Here is a 15,356-nt window from a genome sequence, read left to right as displayed (position 1 = left end):
TCAGTCACCTGCCCTGCCTTATTTCCCAAGAGTAGGTCAAGTTTTATACCTTCTCTAGTAGGTACATCCACATACTGAATCAGAAAATTGTCTTGTAGACACTTAACAAATTCCTCTTCACCTAAACCTTTAACACTATGGCAGTCCCAGTCGATGTTTGGAAAGTTAAAATCCCCTACCATAACTACCCTATTATTCTTATAGATAGCTGAGATCTCCTTACAAGTTTGTTTCCCTCTGACTATTGGAGTTCAAAGAGTTCTAATAAATTATTCAAACATGATTTCCCTTTCACAAAACTATGTTGACCCTGCCTGATTATCTTGAATATATCTGAGCTAGGATATTTGAAGACAACTTTACTAATAGTTTCACATATTTTCAATATGATTTATGCTATTAAGCTAACTGGCCTATATTTTGTGTTTACATCTTCAATGAGGTGGTACAATAGGCCAAATAGAGGGGAGAGTAATGGCCTAGTAGAATTATTATATATAATTCCATCCAGAAACTCAGCTAATGTTCTAAGCAATGGCAGATGTTGGAATTTGAATTCAATAAAAGAAATCTGAAACTAAAAGTCTACTGATGACCATATTGTCAATTGTCAGAAAAAGCCATCTGACTCAGTAATATTCTTCAGGGAAGGAAATCTGCTATCCTCACTTGGTCTGGCCTATTTATGACTCCAGACAGCAATGTGGTTGACTCTCAACCACCCTTTGAAATGGCCAAACAAGCCATTCAGTTGTATCAATCACTACAAAGTCGCAACAAAGAAATTAAACTGGATAGACCACCTTAGCATTGACCTAGCCACAGGAAAAGGCAGCAGCTAAAACAGTCAGAGTCCAGGGATGTACAGCACGGAAACAGATCCTTCAGTCCAACTTGTCCATGCCGACCAGATATCCTAACCTCACCCAGCCCCACCTGCCAGCACACGGCTCACATCCCTCCAACCCCTCGCCCTAAACTCACACACCTATCCAGATGCCCCCCAATGCCGCAACTGCATCAGTCTCCACCACCACCCCCATATAGCCCACTGCACACACACACCACCCTCTTAAGTCCCTTTTATATCTTTCCCCTCTCACCGCTAACCCTCACCCTCCAGTTCCATATGCCCCACCCCAGGGAAAAGACCTTGTCTGTCCACCCCATCCATGTCCCCCCACAATTCCACAAACCTCTACAAGGTCACCCCTCAGCTCCCAACTGTACAGGAAAAACAGCCCCAGTCCACTCAGCAGCCTTCCTCCCTCCCCACAACAACCCAAACCCTCCAACCCTAGCAACATCCCTGTAAATACCCTCTGAACCCCCTCAAGTCTCACAATATCCTTCCGACAGGAAGGAGAACAGAATTGCATGCGATACTCCAAAATTAATCCACCCAACAACCTGTACAGCCAGAACATGAACCCTCAACTCCTACACTCTATTTTCTGACCAACAAAGGAAAGCACACCAAAAGTCCTCCCAACTACACCATTCGCCTGTGACTCCACCCCCAAATAACCATGAACCTGCACCCCAAGACCCCCCCACTCAGCAACACTCCCCAGGAACATATCACCAAGTATATAAGTCCCACCTTGATCTGCTTCCATTCCCCTCCCCCATCTAAAAAGCAGCACCTCACACCCATCTAAATTAAACTCCATCTGCCACTCCTCAGCCCATTGGCCCATCTGATCAAAATCCCAAAGCAACCCGAGACAACCGTCCCCCTATCCACTATACCCCCAGCCCCAGCCCCATCCACAAACCTACCAACCATATCTCCCATGTTCACATCCAAATCATTCATACAAAATAACAAAAGTTAGTGGACCCTTCACCAATCCCCGTGACACAGCGTTGGCCACAGGCCCCCAGTCCAAATAGCAACCCTCCACCACCATGCTCCATCCTCCATTCGCAAGCCAGCTCTGCATTCAAATGGCCAGCTCCCCCTGCACTCCAGGAGATCCAACCCCACCAACCAGTCTCCCATGAGGAACCTTGCCGAATGCCTTACTGAAGTCCATATAGATCATGGCCACCGCTCTGCCCTCAATCCTCTTTGTTACTTCTTCAAAAAACCCAATCAAGTTTGTGAGATATGATTCCCCATGCACAAAGCCATTTTAATACTTAAGCAGAGCTTGTCTTTCAAAAAAAAATGTAAATCCCGTCCCTCAGGATTCCCTCCAACAATTTGCCCACCGCCAATGTTAGGCTCATCGGTCGAAAGTTCCCTGGTTTGTCCTTACCACTTTTCTTAAATAGTGGCATCAAGTTAGCCAACCTCCAGTCTTCTGGCACTTCACCCATGACTATTGATGATACAAATATCTCAGCAAAGGGCCCAGCAATCATTTATCTAGCTTCCTGCAGAGTTCTAGGGTACACATGATCAGTTCCTGGGGATTTATCCACTTTTATGCATTTCAAGACATCCAGCTCCTCCTCTTCTGTAATATGGAGATTTTTCAAGATGTCACCATCTATTTTCCAACTTTCTATATTTTCCATGTCCTTCTCCACAGTTACGACAGATGCAAAATACTCATTTAGTATCTCCCCCATCTCTTGCGGTTCCACACATCGGCTGCCTTGCTGATCTTTGAGAGGCCCTATTCTCTCCCTCATTACCCTTTTGTCCTTAATGTATTTATAAAAACCCTTTGGATTATCCTTAACCCTATTTGCCAAAGTTATCTCATGTCCCCTTTTTGCCCTCCTGACTTCCCTCTTAAGTATACTCCTACTGCCTTTATACTCTTCTTAGGATTCACTCGGTCTATCCTGCCATAGTTTCCCTCTTTTTCTTTTTCAAAACCTTAATTTCTCAAGCCATCCAGCATTCCATACACCTACCAGCCATTCGTTTCACCCTAACAGGAATATACTGTCTCTGGGCTCTCGTTATCTCAGTTTTGAAAGGCTTCCCATTTTCCAGCCATCCCTTCACCTGCGAAAATCTGCCCCCAATCAGCTTTTGACAGTTCTTGCCTAATACCGATAAAATTGGCCTTTCTCCAATATACAACACAGAAACAAACCTTTTGGTCCAACTCGTCCATGCCAACTAGACATTCCAGCATAAACCACCTGCCAGCGCCTGGCCCACATCCTTCCAAAGCCCCCAACTCACACACCCATCCAGATGCCCCCCAAATGCCCCAATTGTACCAGCCACTACCATCTCCCCTGCAGCCTACCATACACATGCTCCACCCTCTGCGTGAAAATGTTGCCCCTTAGGTCTCTTTTAAATTTTTTCCCTCTCACCCCAAACCACACCCTCCAGTTCCAGAACCCCAACACCATGGAAAAGACCCTGTCCATCCACCCCATCCATGCCCCCAACAATTCCACAAACCTCCACAAGGTCATCCCTCAGCCTCTAACCCTGCAGGGAAAACTGCTCCAGCCCATTCAGAACCCGTCCCCACCCCACCCACAGCCCAAATCCTCCAACCCCGACAACATCCCTGTAAATGTCCTCTGAATCCTCTCATGTCTCATGACATCCCTCCGATAGGAGGAAGGCCAGAATTATGCACAATATTCTAAAAGTGGCCCAACCAAGCCTCCACACAGCTGCAACATGACCTCCCAACTCCTACACCAAATGCACTGACCAACTAAGGAAAGCACACCAAACACCCTCCCCACCACCCTATCCACCTATGACCCCATCCCCAAGGAACCAAGAACCTGCACCCCAAAGTCTCCCCACCCAGCAACACTCCCCAGGACTCTCCCACCAAGTGTACAAGTCCTAGCCCTATCCATGCCCCCAAAATACAGCACCCAAATCCATCCAAACGAAACTCCATCTGCCACTCCTCCGCCCATTGCCCCATCTGATCACTGAGGTATTAGCAAAAGTGAATGAAAGGGAAAAAGTTACAAGAATTCAGGAAAATTAACTAGGATAAATGTGATGGTGTCAAATTCATTCCATTATCTTCAATTTCATTTCTTTTATGTATAAAATATCATGATAACCAGGGAATGGATGGTGGGTTAAGCATTATTATTCCAAGTTGCAACTAAGTGTTTTAATGGAAGTTACTTTAAGTCATATGCTTCAACTTTATATAGACTTTACTTTGCAATTAAAGGCAATATTTCTATAAAGTTCCATTTTGCATATTCAGCACAGTCTGCAGAAACATCTTGTGTATCATCTTTACTGTAGGAGATAGCCACAGCATTTCAAAGGAACATAATGCTATGAAGGATTCTCCTTCTCAACCTCTCTCCTCTCAAGGAGAAACCTCCACCAGTTGTCTCTCTCAAATGAAAGAACAGCCCTATGACAGTGACTTTGCCTGTTTTTATAATGTGTGATTGTGCCACATAACGAGATTTTTGACCAAATGCCCAAATTTTTAGTCTAAAAGTTAGTCCTTAAGGAGTATCCTATAGATAGAAAAGGACATGGCAACGTACGGAGGGAATAATCGAGATGGGCAACTAGCACATCCATCACCAGTGATGGGATTAAAATCGGGACAATAAATTCCAAATTTGAGTGCATGCATCTCATTTGAGTGCATGCTTGGGAACTTTCAAGCAATTTTGTGCTGACAAGGTTCCACATGGTAGACTGGTTAGCAAGGTGCAATCACATGGAACACAGGCGGCGCCAGACAAATAAACACAGAGCCAGCCAGAAGGAGGAGACAGAGGTGGTGGCGGAGGTCAACTCCTGGCCTGGAGGCCTGCAACCAGCAGCATGCCACAAAGACTGGTGCCAGGCCCACCACCCCCCACCCCCCTGTACAAATGGTTTTGACCTAAATGCAGCAGGCATGGTTAATAAGCCTGAGATGGTACCAAAACCAATGATGCAGTGGACAGTGAAGAAGAATATCCCAGAGCATGACTGGACCCTGATCAAATGGGTCAATGACCGAGGAATGGCAGATGGAGACCATAGAGTCATAGACTCATAGAGATGTACAGCATGGAAACAGACCCTTCGGTCCAACCCATCCATGCCAACCAGATACCCCAAACCAATCTAGTCCCACCTGCCAGCACACGGCCCATATCCCTCTAAACCCTTCCTATTCATATACGCATCCAAATGCCTTTTAAATACTGCAATTGTACCAGCCTCCACCACTTCCTCTGGCAGCTCATTCCACACACGTACCACCCTCTGTGTGAAAACGTTAATCCTTAGGTCTCTTTTAATTTCTTTCTCCTCTCACCCTAAACCTATGCCCTCTAGTTCTGGACTCCCCGACCCAGGGAAAAGACTTTGTCTATTTATCCTATCCATACCCCTCATAATTTTGTAAACCTCTGTAAGGTCAGCCCTCAGCCTCCGACGCTCCAGGGAAAACAGCCCCAGCCTGTTCAGCCTCTCCCTATAGCTCAAATCCTCCAACCCTGGCAACATCCTGGTAAATCTTTTCTGAACCCTTTCAAGTTTCACAAAATCTTTCCAACAGGAACGAGACCAGGATTGCACAAAATGTTCTGTACAGCCACAACATGACATCCCAACTCCTGTACTCAATACTCTGACCAATAAAGGAAAGCATACTAAATGCCTTCTTCACTATCCTATCTACCTGCGACTCCACCTTTAAGGAGCTACGAACCTGCACTCCAAGGTTTCTTTGTTCAGCAACACTCCCAAGGATCTTACCATTAAGTGTATAAGTCCTGCTGTGATTTGCTTTCCCAAAATGCAGCACCTCACATTTATCAAAATTAAACTCCACCTGCCACTTCTCAACCCATTGGCCCATCAAGATCCCATTGTAATCTGAGGCAACCTTCTTCGCTGTCCACTACATCTCCAATTTTGGTGTCATCTGCAAACTTATTAACTGTACCTCTTATGCTTGCATCCAAATCATTTAAGTAAATGACAAAAAGTAGAGGACCCAGCACCGATCCTTGTGGCACTCCACTGGTCACAGGCCTCCAGTCTGAAAAACAACCCTCCACCACCACCCTCTGTCTTCTACCTTTGAGCCAGTTCTGTATCCAAATGGCTAGTTCTCCCTGTATTCCATGAGATCTAACCTTGCTAATCAGTCTCCCATGGGGAACCTTGTTGAACGCCTTACTGAAGTCCATATAGATCACATCTATCGTTCTGCCCTCATCAATCCTCTTTGTTACTTCTTCAAAAAACTCAGTCAATATTGTGAGACATGATTTCCCACACATGCCTTTCCAAATACATGTACATCCCATCCCTCAGGATTTCCTCCAACAACTTTGTGGGCGGCATGGTGGCACAGTGGTTAGCACTGCTGCCTCACAGCGCCTGAGACCCGGGTTCATTTCCCGCCTCAGGCGACTGACTGTGTGGAGTTTGCACATTCTCCCCGTGTCTGCGTGGGTTTCCTCCGGGTGCTCCGGTTTCCTCCCACAATCCCAAAGATGTGCAGGTTAGGTGAATTGACCATGTTAAATTGTCCGTAGAGTTAGGTAATGGGTAAATATAGGGGTATGGGTGGGTTGCGCTTCGGCGGGTCGGTGTGGACTTGTTGGGCCGAAGGGCCTGTTTCCACACTGTAATGTAATGTAAAACTTGCCCACCACCGATGTCAGGCTCACTGGTCTATAGTTCCCTGGCTTGTCCTTACTACCCTTCTTAAACAGTGGCACCATGTTAGCATAGATAAAAAGTGAGGCTCCGTATCCCGGAAAGGCAAATAGGGCAGGACCCCCCCACTGCCGAACAAAGAGACCCGGGGCACAGGTGCACAGCTCCCTGAAAGCAGAGCCACAGGCCAATAGGGTGGTGAAGAGGGTGTCCGGCATGCCCTCCCCCACCAGCCAGTGCACCGAGGACCAGAGCCGGCATGCCAGCCATGGTGTACAGGACACTGGCGAGGCCAACCCCAGAATATCACACACAGCCCTGCCTGCAATTCCATGGGAAGGATGCTGCTAAACCTGAATGGGTGCACAAAAAACCAACAAGGATGCTGCCGGGCCCAGAGGCTCTGAACCACAGGGAGAGGCCGAACAGGCAGAACCTTCCCCACCGAAGCACTGGAGGCCAAGGGGCAACCCCATAGAGGTCCACAAAATCATGAGGGGCATTAACAGGACGAAGAGCCAAGACCCCCATTCCAAGGTTAGAGAGCAAAGGTCCAAGGTGAGAGGGGAACAGAGGATGTTACATTAACAGAACAAGCCGCCAGAGGAGGCGGTGGAGGCAGGCACAACCACAGAGGACCCTTGACCATCTGAAGGACACAGGTGGGGAATATTTTGTTTGGTTAATCGAATGCTGGATAATCAAATGCAAGATAACACAATCCTGGCGACCCTGGAAAGAACTCCTTACTAATATGTGGGAGCTAATGCCAAAATTGGGAGAGCTGTTATACAGAGTAGTCAAGATGCATCCTAACATAGTCATATTTATGGAATCATACCTTGCAGACATCACCGCCATCATCCCTGAAAATATCCTGCCACACTGGCAGGACAGACCCAGGAGAGCTGGCAATACAGTTGGCTGGAAGTTGCCCTGGGAGTCATCAACATTGACTCTGGACCCCATGAAGTCTCATAGCTTCAGGCTAAACTTGGGCAAGGAAACCTCCTGCTGATTAACTCATGCTGTCCTCTCTCAGCTGATGAATTAGTATTTCTCCACATTGAGCAACATTTGGAGAAAGCAGACAGTAGAATAGATGTAAATTGTATTCCAAGTAGCAGATTCTAATGTCCACCAATAAGGGTTGCTCGGCAGCAGCACTGTTGATTGAGTTGGTTGGACCCTAAAATACATAGTTGCTGGACTGAGCCTGCCACAGATGGTGGGAGAACCAACAAGAGGAAAAAATGTATTTGATCTCATCCATACCATTCTGTTTGCTGCAGGTGCATTTGTCCATGACAGTATCAGTAAGAGAGACCACTGCACAGTCCTTGTGGTGATGAGGTCCCGCCTTCACATTGAGAATGCCCTCTATTATGCTGTGTGACACTATCACTGTGCTAAATAGGACAGACTTTGAACTGACCTCTCAACTCAAGACTGCAGCACTCTGAGCCATCAACAGCAGTAGAATAGTACTCCAGCACATTGGCCTCATCGCCTAGCAAAACCTCAACTCAACCATTCCCACTAAGCCAGGGGAATAATTCTGGTTCAATAGAGAGTGCGTTAGAGCAGCACCAGGCATACCTCTAACTGAGGTGTCAACTTGGAACTACCAAATAAGACTACCTGCATGCCAAACAGCATTAGCAGCAAGTGATAGCTGGAACTAAGCAATCCCATCACGAATGATTAGATTTAAGTTCTGCAGTCCTGCCACATCCAGTTATGAATGGTGGTTGCCAATTAAACAACTCTCTGGAAGAGACTCCACATATATCCCATTGCATGTTCTCCTCCAAGCCATTCACCAACCTGACTTGGAAGTATTTTGCCACTCCTTCAGTATCATTGGGTCAGAAACCTCGATGCCACCCCATGGCAGAACTGTGTATCAACCTCCAGCACATGGACTGTAGCTAAAAGGCAGCTCACCGCCACCTTTCCTAGGCCTCTGGGATGTCCATGTCTCACAAATGATTTTTTTTTTAAATGTGATGTTGCACCATTTTCCATGATGCATGATTCAAATTAACCCATTAATAACCTAATATCCAAATTTACCCATTAAACTACACCTCCTCCACTGACCTCTCTACCACCACCACCCTGCCACTCCCAAACATATCTCTGATTCCTGTTTCTATAATTGTGAAGATTAGAAAAAGAAATCACAACTTTAAACTACATGTTGTGACCATTAATTATATTTTCTCCTATTAGGTCCTTGTCTTTTTCCCCAATTGTTTTGTATGTGAAGCCAGAGTGATGAATTTACAAGTGCACCAAAATAGGTAATCTTCTCCTTTGGAGGCAGTGTGGATGTGTGAAGGAGTTTGTATCCTATGGGTGGCTAATTAGATAGAGTCTGTAGGGCAGGATGGGATTTTGTGAATGATTCAGTTCATCAGTCAGGTTGTCAATTGGATCAATGAATTAATGCAACATGTTGGTTGTGTAGATGATTGCTTGAATAGGTAGGAATTTGCTTTTGTGTGACAACAAGCATACATCTGTTCTGTCTCACCATCTTGGCTCTGTCTGAATGAAGTAGAACTGTGGATGTGGTGTTCAACCACTTATCCAAAATGAGCTTGGTCTTGGATCCTGAATGACTTCCACTCCTTACAATTTAAAGAAATAATTCACAACTTTATTGCATTTCTTATGATGCATCTCCATCTTTCCTGTAGTCTGATTAAACTATCCCAGAATTTCAGTCACTGTTAGATCAGTCCTGCTCAGCCTTTCACTCTGACTGATTATTATTTCCATTACTGGGTTCATGATGTCTCCAGGTCTGTGACCACAGCTATTGCACTGTGGCTCAGCGGTTTAGCACTGTTGCCTCCCAGCACCAGGAGCTGGGCTCAATTCCAGCCTCGGGTGACTGTCTGTGTGGAGTTTGCACATTCTCCCTGTGTCTGCGTGGGTTTCCTCTGGCTGCTCCAGTTTCCTCCCACGTCCAAAGACGTGTAGGTCAGGTGAATTGGCCTTGCTAAATTGCCCGTAGTGTGAGGTGCATTAGTCAGAGGGAAATGGGTCTGGGTCGGTGTGGATTGGTTGGGCCGAAGGACCTGTTTCCACACTGTCGGGAATCTAATCTAATCAATCCAAAATTATGCAGGTTAGGTAGATTAACCATAGGAACTGCAGGGTTATTGGGATATGCTGAGGCCTGGACCTGGGTCTGGATGGGATGCTGTTCAGAGGGTTCATGTGGACTCAATGTGCTGAATGGGCTGTTTCCACACTGTACGTATTCTATTATTCTAATAATACTTCGCATTGATTTTTGTAGCCATTCCTTGTAGTACCCACTCCCTGTGGAGAGACTGCTCAATCTGAGCAGTTGGTGATCTTTTTAACTTCTCACTTTTCCAGTGGGGATTACTGTGCCATTGTAAATTACATTAGATTAGATTACATTACAGCGTGGAAACAGGCCCTTCGGCCCAACAAGTCCACACCGACCCGCCCGAAGCGCAACCCACCCATGCCCCTACATTTACCCCTTACCTAACACTACGGGCAATTTAGCATGGCTAATTCACCTGACCTGCACATCTTTGGACTGTGGGAGGAAACCGGAGCACCTGGAGGAAACCCACGCAGACACGGGGAGAACATGCAAATTCCACACAGTCAGTCGCCTGAGGCAGGAATTGAACCCGGGTCTCAGGCGTTGTGAGGCAGCAGTGCTAACCACTGTGCCACTGTGCCACCGTGCCGCCCACTGAGTGTAAAGTGTCCCCATCTCAGCAAGGCTATTAAGACATTTTCACTGAGCCTCTAATAACTCTTTACTTCTTCATGAACTCTGAAAGGTGACCACTCCCACAGACCATGGCCTTTTAAGACAAACTGTATTGAAGTCATTATTTGAGAGAGTTGCCAATTCCCCTGTTGCCATACTTTTCTTATCAGGTCTTAAATATTTTACCATTTACGCGAGTATTTTTCATTGCTAAAGATTATCTTCTTAAATTTTCAGTTCTTCCCTGTTGCAGACAGTGTTCTATGAATGGGTCATTTAAAGCGAAGTCTGTGGATCTTAGAGTACATGATTATGAGCAGTAATTCAAATCCACACCATTATCTACCAATTTGAATGGGCATGCTGGCTCACGACACTACATAATCTGCTGCTCATGATGAAGTTTGTTGCCATCATCCCCCTTAAATGTAGGAGACGTCAGGATCTCTCTGCTACTCTGTGACATTACAAGAATCAAATCTCAGCCTCTTACCTGTATGAACACCATTGGTCCAAGACATGAGAAATCCTGGGAAGACCATGCTCAGGCACCACAGGGAGGCCATTCTGAAAGAAACACATTCCATCTGTAAGATAGGATGATAATGTAGAGATGGGACTGCATCCACCTGCATACATCTCACCATTATACTTTACAAAAAAAAACCCAACCCAGCATCAAGTCATGTCAACCTCAGATCCAGTCATGTCATCAACAGCATTCAATCACATGGCCAAACCAGTCATCCTGTTGTATCCTAGTCCAGCATCCAATCACAAATCCAGCACACTCTCAACATCAAAGAACTAGAACAGGCCCTCCAAGTCTGCGCCAACACGTTTTGCCCTTCCATATTAAAATTGTCTTCACTTACAGGATCCATATCCGTCCACTGCCTTTCCATTGATGTAATCATGCAGATGCTTCTTGAATGCTTCAATGTGTCTGCTTTCACCATCTCCTCTGGCAGTGCAATCCAGACACTCACCACCCTTTGTGCTAAAAACAAGCCTCACACATCACTTTTAAACATCCCCCCTTTGCACCTTTAACTTGACTACCCTCGTAATTGACCCCTCCATCTTAGGAAAAAGCTTCATTCCTTCCACTTTATTCATGTATTGTGGGGCATTCCATTGACCAGCAAAATTCACTGTACTCACAATATAAATACAATGGCTATGAGAGCAGGTCAGGGGTCTTGGAATCCTGCAGCAGATAACTCACTTCCAGATTTCCCAAAGCCTGTTCGCCATCTACAAGGTAGATGTCAAGATTGTAATGGAATATTCCCCACTTGCCTGAATGAGAACAAGTCCAACAACATGCAATAGCTTGATACCCTCCAGGACTAAGCAGCCCCATTGTGGAACCAAATCCACAAACATTCATTCTCTCCATATCAACACAAAAAAGCAGAGGTGTGTACCATTCTCAACAGGGGCATTGCAGAAATTTGCCAAGGCTCCTTCGAAAACACTTTCCAAAGACATGACCTCGACCATTTGCAAGGAGAAGAGCAATACCACCATTTGCAAGTTCCTCTCCAAGCCACTTATCATCCTGACCTAGAAATATATCACTGCTCCTTCAGCATTGCAGTTCAATTCCTACACCTCCAACCCTCACAGTGCTGTGGTTGTACCTACACCACATGGACTGAAGCAGTTCAAGGAGGCAGCTCACTCAACTTCTCAAAAGTAACTAGTGATGGGCAAAAAGTTCAGAACCAACCAATAATGCTCACATCTATGAATGATTTTAAAAATGCCTCTTTCACCATAGCCGATGCAACATTACTAATTTGGAATTGGATGTCAATTGCAATTTGAGGAAGAGAGTTCCTTTCTCAGCCATAAATGTCAAATCCAAATGAAAACAAAAGAAATAATATACAAAATTTATAACTAGACTGTAAAAGGCAAATGTACTAATGAAATCCAGAGACACCATGATTAATTCTGGATGATAGACAATTAAATGGAAACAATCTGACCATGGCACGTGAAATGGCAGAGAGACCACAGAGACTCCTCCTGATCTCCTAACACTCATATTCCTAATTCACACATCTCCAGGATTTGGAGACGCTGGCGTTGGACTGGGGTGGACAAAGTTAAAAATCACACAACACCAGGTTATGGTCCAACGGGTTTATTTGGAAGCACTAGCTTTCAGAGCGCTGCTCCTGGACGCAGTTACACTATATGGTGGGAACAGTTAAACCCTATAAATTTCCTTACACAGGCAAATACATAGGACTGAATCATCCAGATGCTTTTACCTTACTATGTACACCAATAGCAATCACATTACTGTCTATAAGGAAAGGATGTATTGATTTCCTTTCATAACAACTTAAAAGATCTCCAATCTAATATGTGGTCCAGTTTGCGCTACAATCTATATGCCTGACTCACTGAAGTATTTGGGGATAACGCTGTCCAGACGGATTGTCACTCACCTTCTGCAAGTCTCAGATGTTTTAAATCTGTGAATGACTCAGTCTATTTAATAGCAGAGCCGCTCCCAAACACTGACGCCCCTTCTGGCTACTCAGGTTACGAGTATCGCGTCTGCTTTATACAGGCGTGACAGCCTGTGTTTAACCAGGTATCAAATGCATGGAAATCACAAAACTGATAACAATATTGAGGAACTAAATCAAGTATCCGTGTCATGTATAATATGAGGTTTAAGTAACACCAGTCACTGTAACCGATTATTATTGATTGAGCTCCACAGCCTGCAATTTCAAGCATTTGAAATCTACTCCAGTCAGTTCCAATCCATTGAGGGTTTGCTCGGCTCAAGTCAGATGCTGGGTTGGAGTTTGACAATGTGCATTTGTGTAAAATGTTCAAAATTAATCCAGCCGCCGGCTGACATCCTTGCCTACTTGTTTTTCCATTGACTACAAACGGGCTGCCCATTCTCTGTCACCCATCGTGTACTATTGCATCAAATCAAAATCTGTACCATCCGTTTAGCTTCGTATTTAGGATAATTGTTTGGGAAATGGCTTATAAAGTCAATCATTGTTCAAATGCGCACGGAAGCCCTGTGATCCTTTAGGAAACATTGGATTCCTGCTCCATAAATTTAAATAACAAATGAAAATTTCACTGAAAGCTACGGTCGGGCAGGAGAATCCAATTGCAATTTTGCTCCAAATTCAGAACTACCCACTGTAATGATCATTTTCCAGACAACGCTTTAAAGATGTTTGTTCATTTGTAACTCATTCGTTCTTTTGCTGCTACTTAAAGTTATGCAGCTCCAAAAACAGAAAGAAAATATGCCTTACCTTTTTGCAAATATTCTACTGTCAGTGCTCATTATCTATTGAGCACAGAGACCATTGTGCTCTGTGGATCATTCTGTGTAGGTCAGTGTATAGCTGGAGTTATTGGTAATAACGTGTGACTAGGACTGCATGAGTTAATGTGCACTTGAAAAATGACCCCACACTAAAGGAGCATCAAACACTCGAACACAAACGTGAGTACAAACATATAACTCCTTCTCAGTCAGATTTCTGTCCAAAGGCAGGTCCCCACACTGCTAGGATAACCAGCACAGGTCAGTGGGGAACCCAGCCTAGTGGAAATCCAACCTCATATTGTTGGTACCAACCTGAGGCACACTGGCTAACCAGCTGGTTGGCCCCTCCAAGAGTAAGACTTTTCCACATGCGTTGCAGTCTGGAACTGTGGATAGTGATGCTAGATGCTCCAATTCCCATAACATGACTGACCAAGTGTCTGGTCTGCTCTTATGTTGGATGGGTTTGCAAGTTGATCCTCAAACTGTTTGGCCACATAATGAACACATCTCCTTTAACCATCGTGTCCTGAACATGAACCCACAGCTACTAGATCAGGAAACCACTGTAAGGCCTCTGCCATCACACAAAAAAAAACCCTGCACTTTACTTTGCTATATTCTCTGGTGGACAGCACTTCCAACGGTGTAGCATTCCCTTAATTTTTGGCGAGTGTTTGTTCACCATTGTGTGTGGCTAAGTATTTCCAGAACATTATTTGGCGGTCAATATTTGATGATCATTATGTAAATGTTTCTGTAACATTTGAGGTCATAGTGTGTGGTCAACATTTGAGGAACCTTGTGTATATGGAGCTGTATTTAATGATGATTCAGTGCTGGAACTATTTGATGAGCGTTCTATGTTAATCAGCTACAAGAGCAATCAGAGGCTGGAGATTCTGCATCAATTCATTCATCACCTAACTTCCCACATCCTGTTCACCATCTAAAAGGCACAAGTGTGACAGAATATTTTCCACTTACCTGGTTGAGTACAGCTTCAGCAACTCTGACATTTGATACTAACCAGGACAAAGCAACCACGTTGATTAGCATCCTATCCACCACTTAAAACATTCTGTTCCTTCACCACCAATGCACAGTGGCAACAGTGCGCACCATCTACAAGGTGAACTATAATAACTCACCAAAGCTCATTCAATAGCATCTATCAAACCTGTGACTTCAACCACCCAGAAGGACAATAATATGATGCATATGAACATTACCACATGAAAGATTCCCCCCAGCTTCACTTCACCCTGACTTAGAAATATATCACCATTCCTTCACTGTTACTGGGTCAAAGTCTTGGAACTCCCTTCTTAACATGATCGTGGGTGTCTATTACAGCACTTCCAGAGGCTGGCTTGCTATCACCTTCTAAAGTGCTATGAGGAATGGGCAATAAATGCTAGCTTAGCCAGAAATGGTCACATCCTGTTAATAAATAAAAAAGAAATCAGCATTTACAATACACAGCTGAAGGCCAATTCTGCACCTAACGATCATAAACCTGGCTCACCCAAAGACGTGCTACACTGGGGGACTACACTGCAGATATAAATCTAATGGCTTTCTGGAGGGAGATGCTGAAATGTCACAGCTGCAACTGTCAAAGAAGCCTCAAATGGTGAAATTGCATGGCAAACCAAATTGTAATCTCCTGGGAGTTACCTCAA

The 15,356-nt window shown here is 44.9% G+C and overlaps 1 protein-coding gene across 1 annotated transcript in view; it reads right to left on the bottom strand.

Moving 5' to 3' along the window:
* The window catches only part of LOC122564095 (eosinophil peroxidase-like), a 40,250-nt gene extending 29,341 nt beyond the window's left edge, over positions 1–10,909 (bottom strand). The window contains exon 1 of the mRNA XM_043718656.1: positions 10,840–10,909. Within this exon, the coding sequence (XP_043574591.1) occupies positions 10,840–10,888 (49 nt within the window). The 5' untranslated portion in view covers positions 10,889–10,909. The remainder of the gene's footprint in view (positions 1–10,839) is intronic.
* Between the last annotated feature and the right edge of the window lie 4,447 nt (positions 10,910–15,356).

This window comes from Chiloscyllium plagiosum, chromosome 28, assembly GCF_004010195.1.
Source record: "Chiloscyllium plagiosum isolate BGI_BamShark_2017 chromosome 28, ASM401019v2, whole genome shotgun sequence".
Lineage (NCBI taxonomy): Eukaryota > Metazoa > Chordata > Chondrichthyes > Orectolobiformes > Hemiscylliidae > Chiloscyllium > Chiloscyllium plagiosum.
This window is presented reverse-complemented; position numbering and strand designations above follow the sequence as displayed.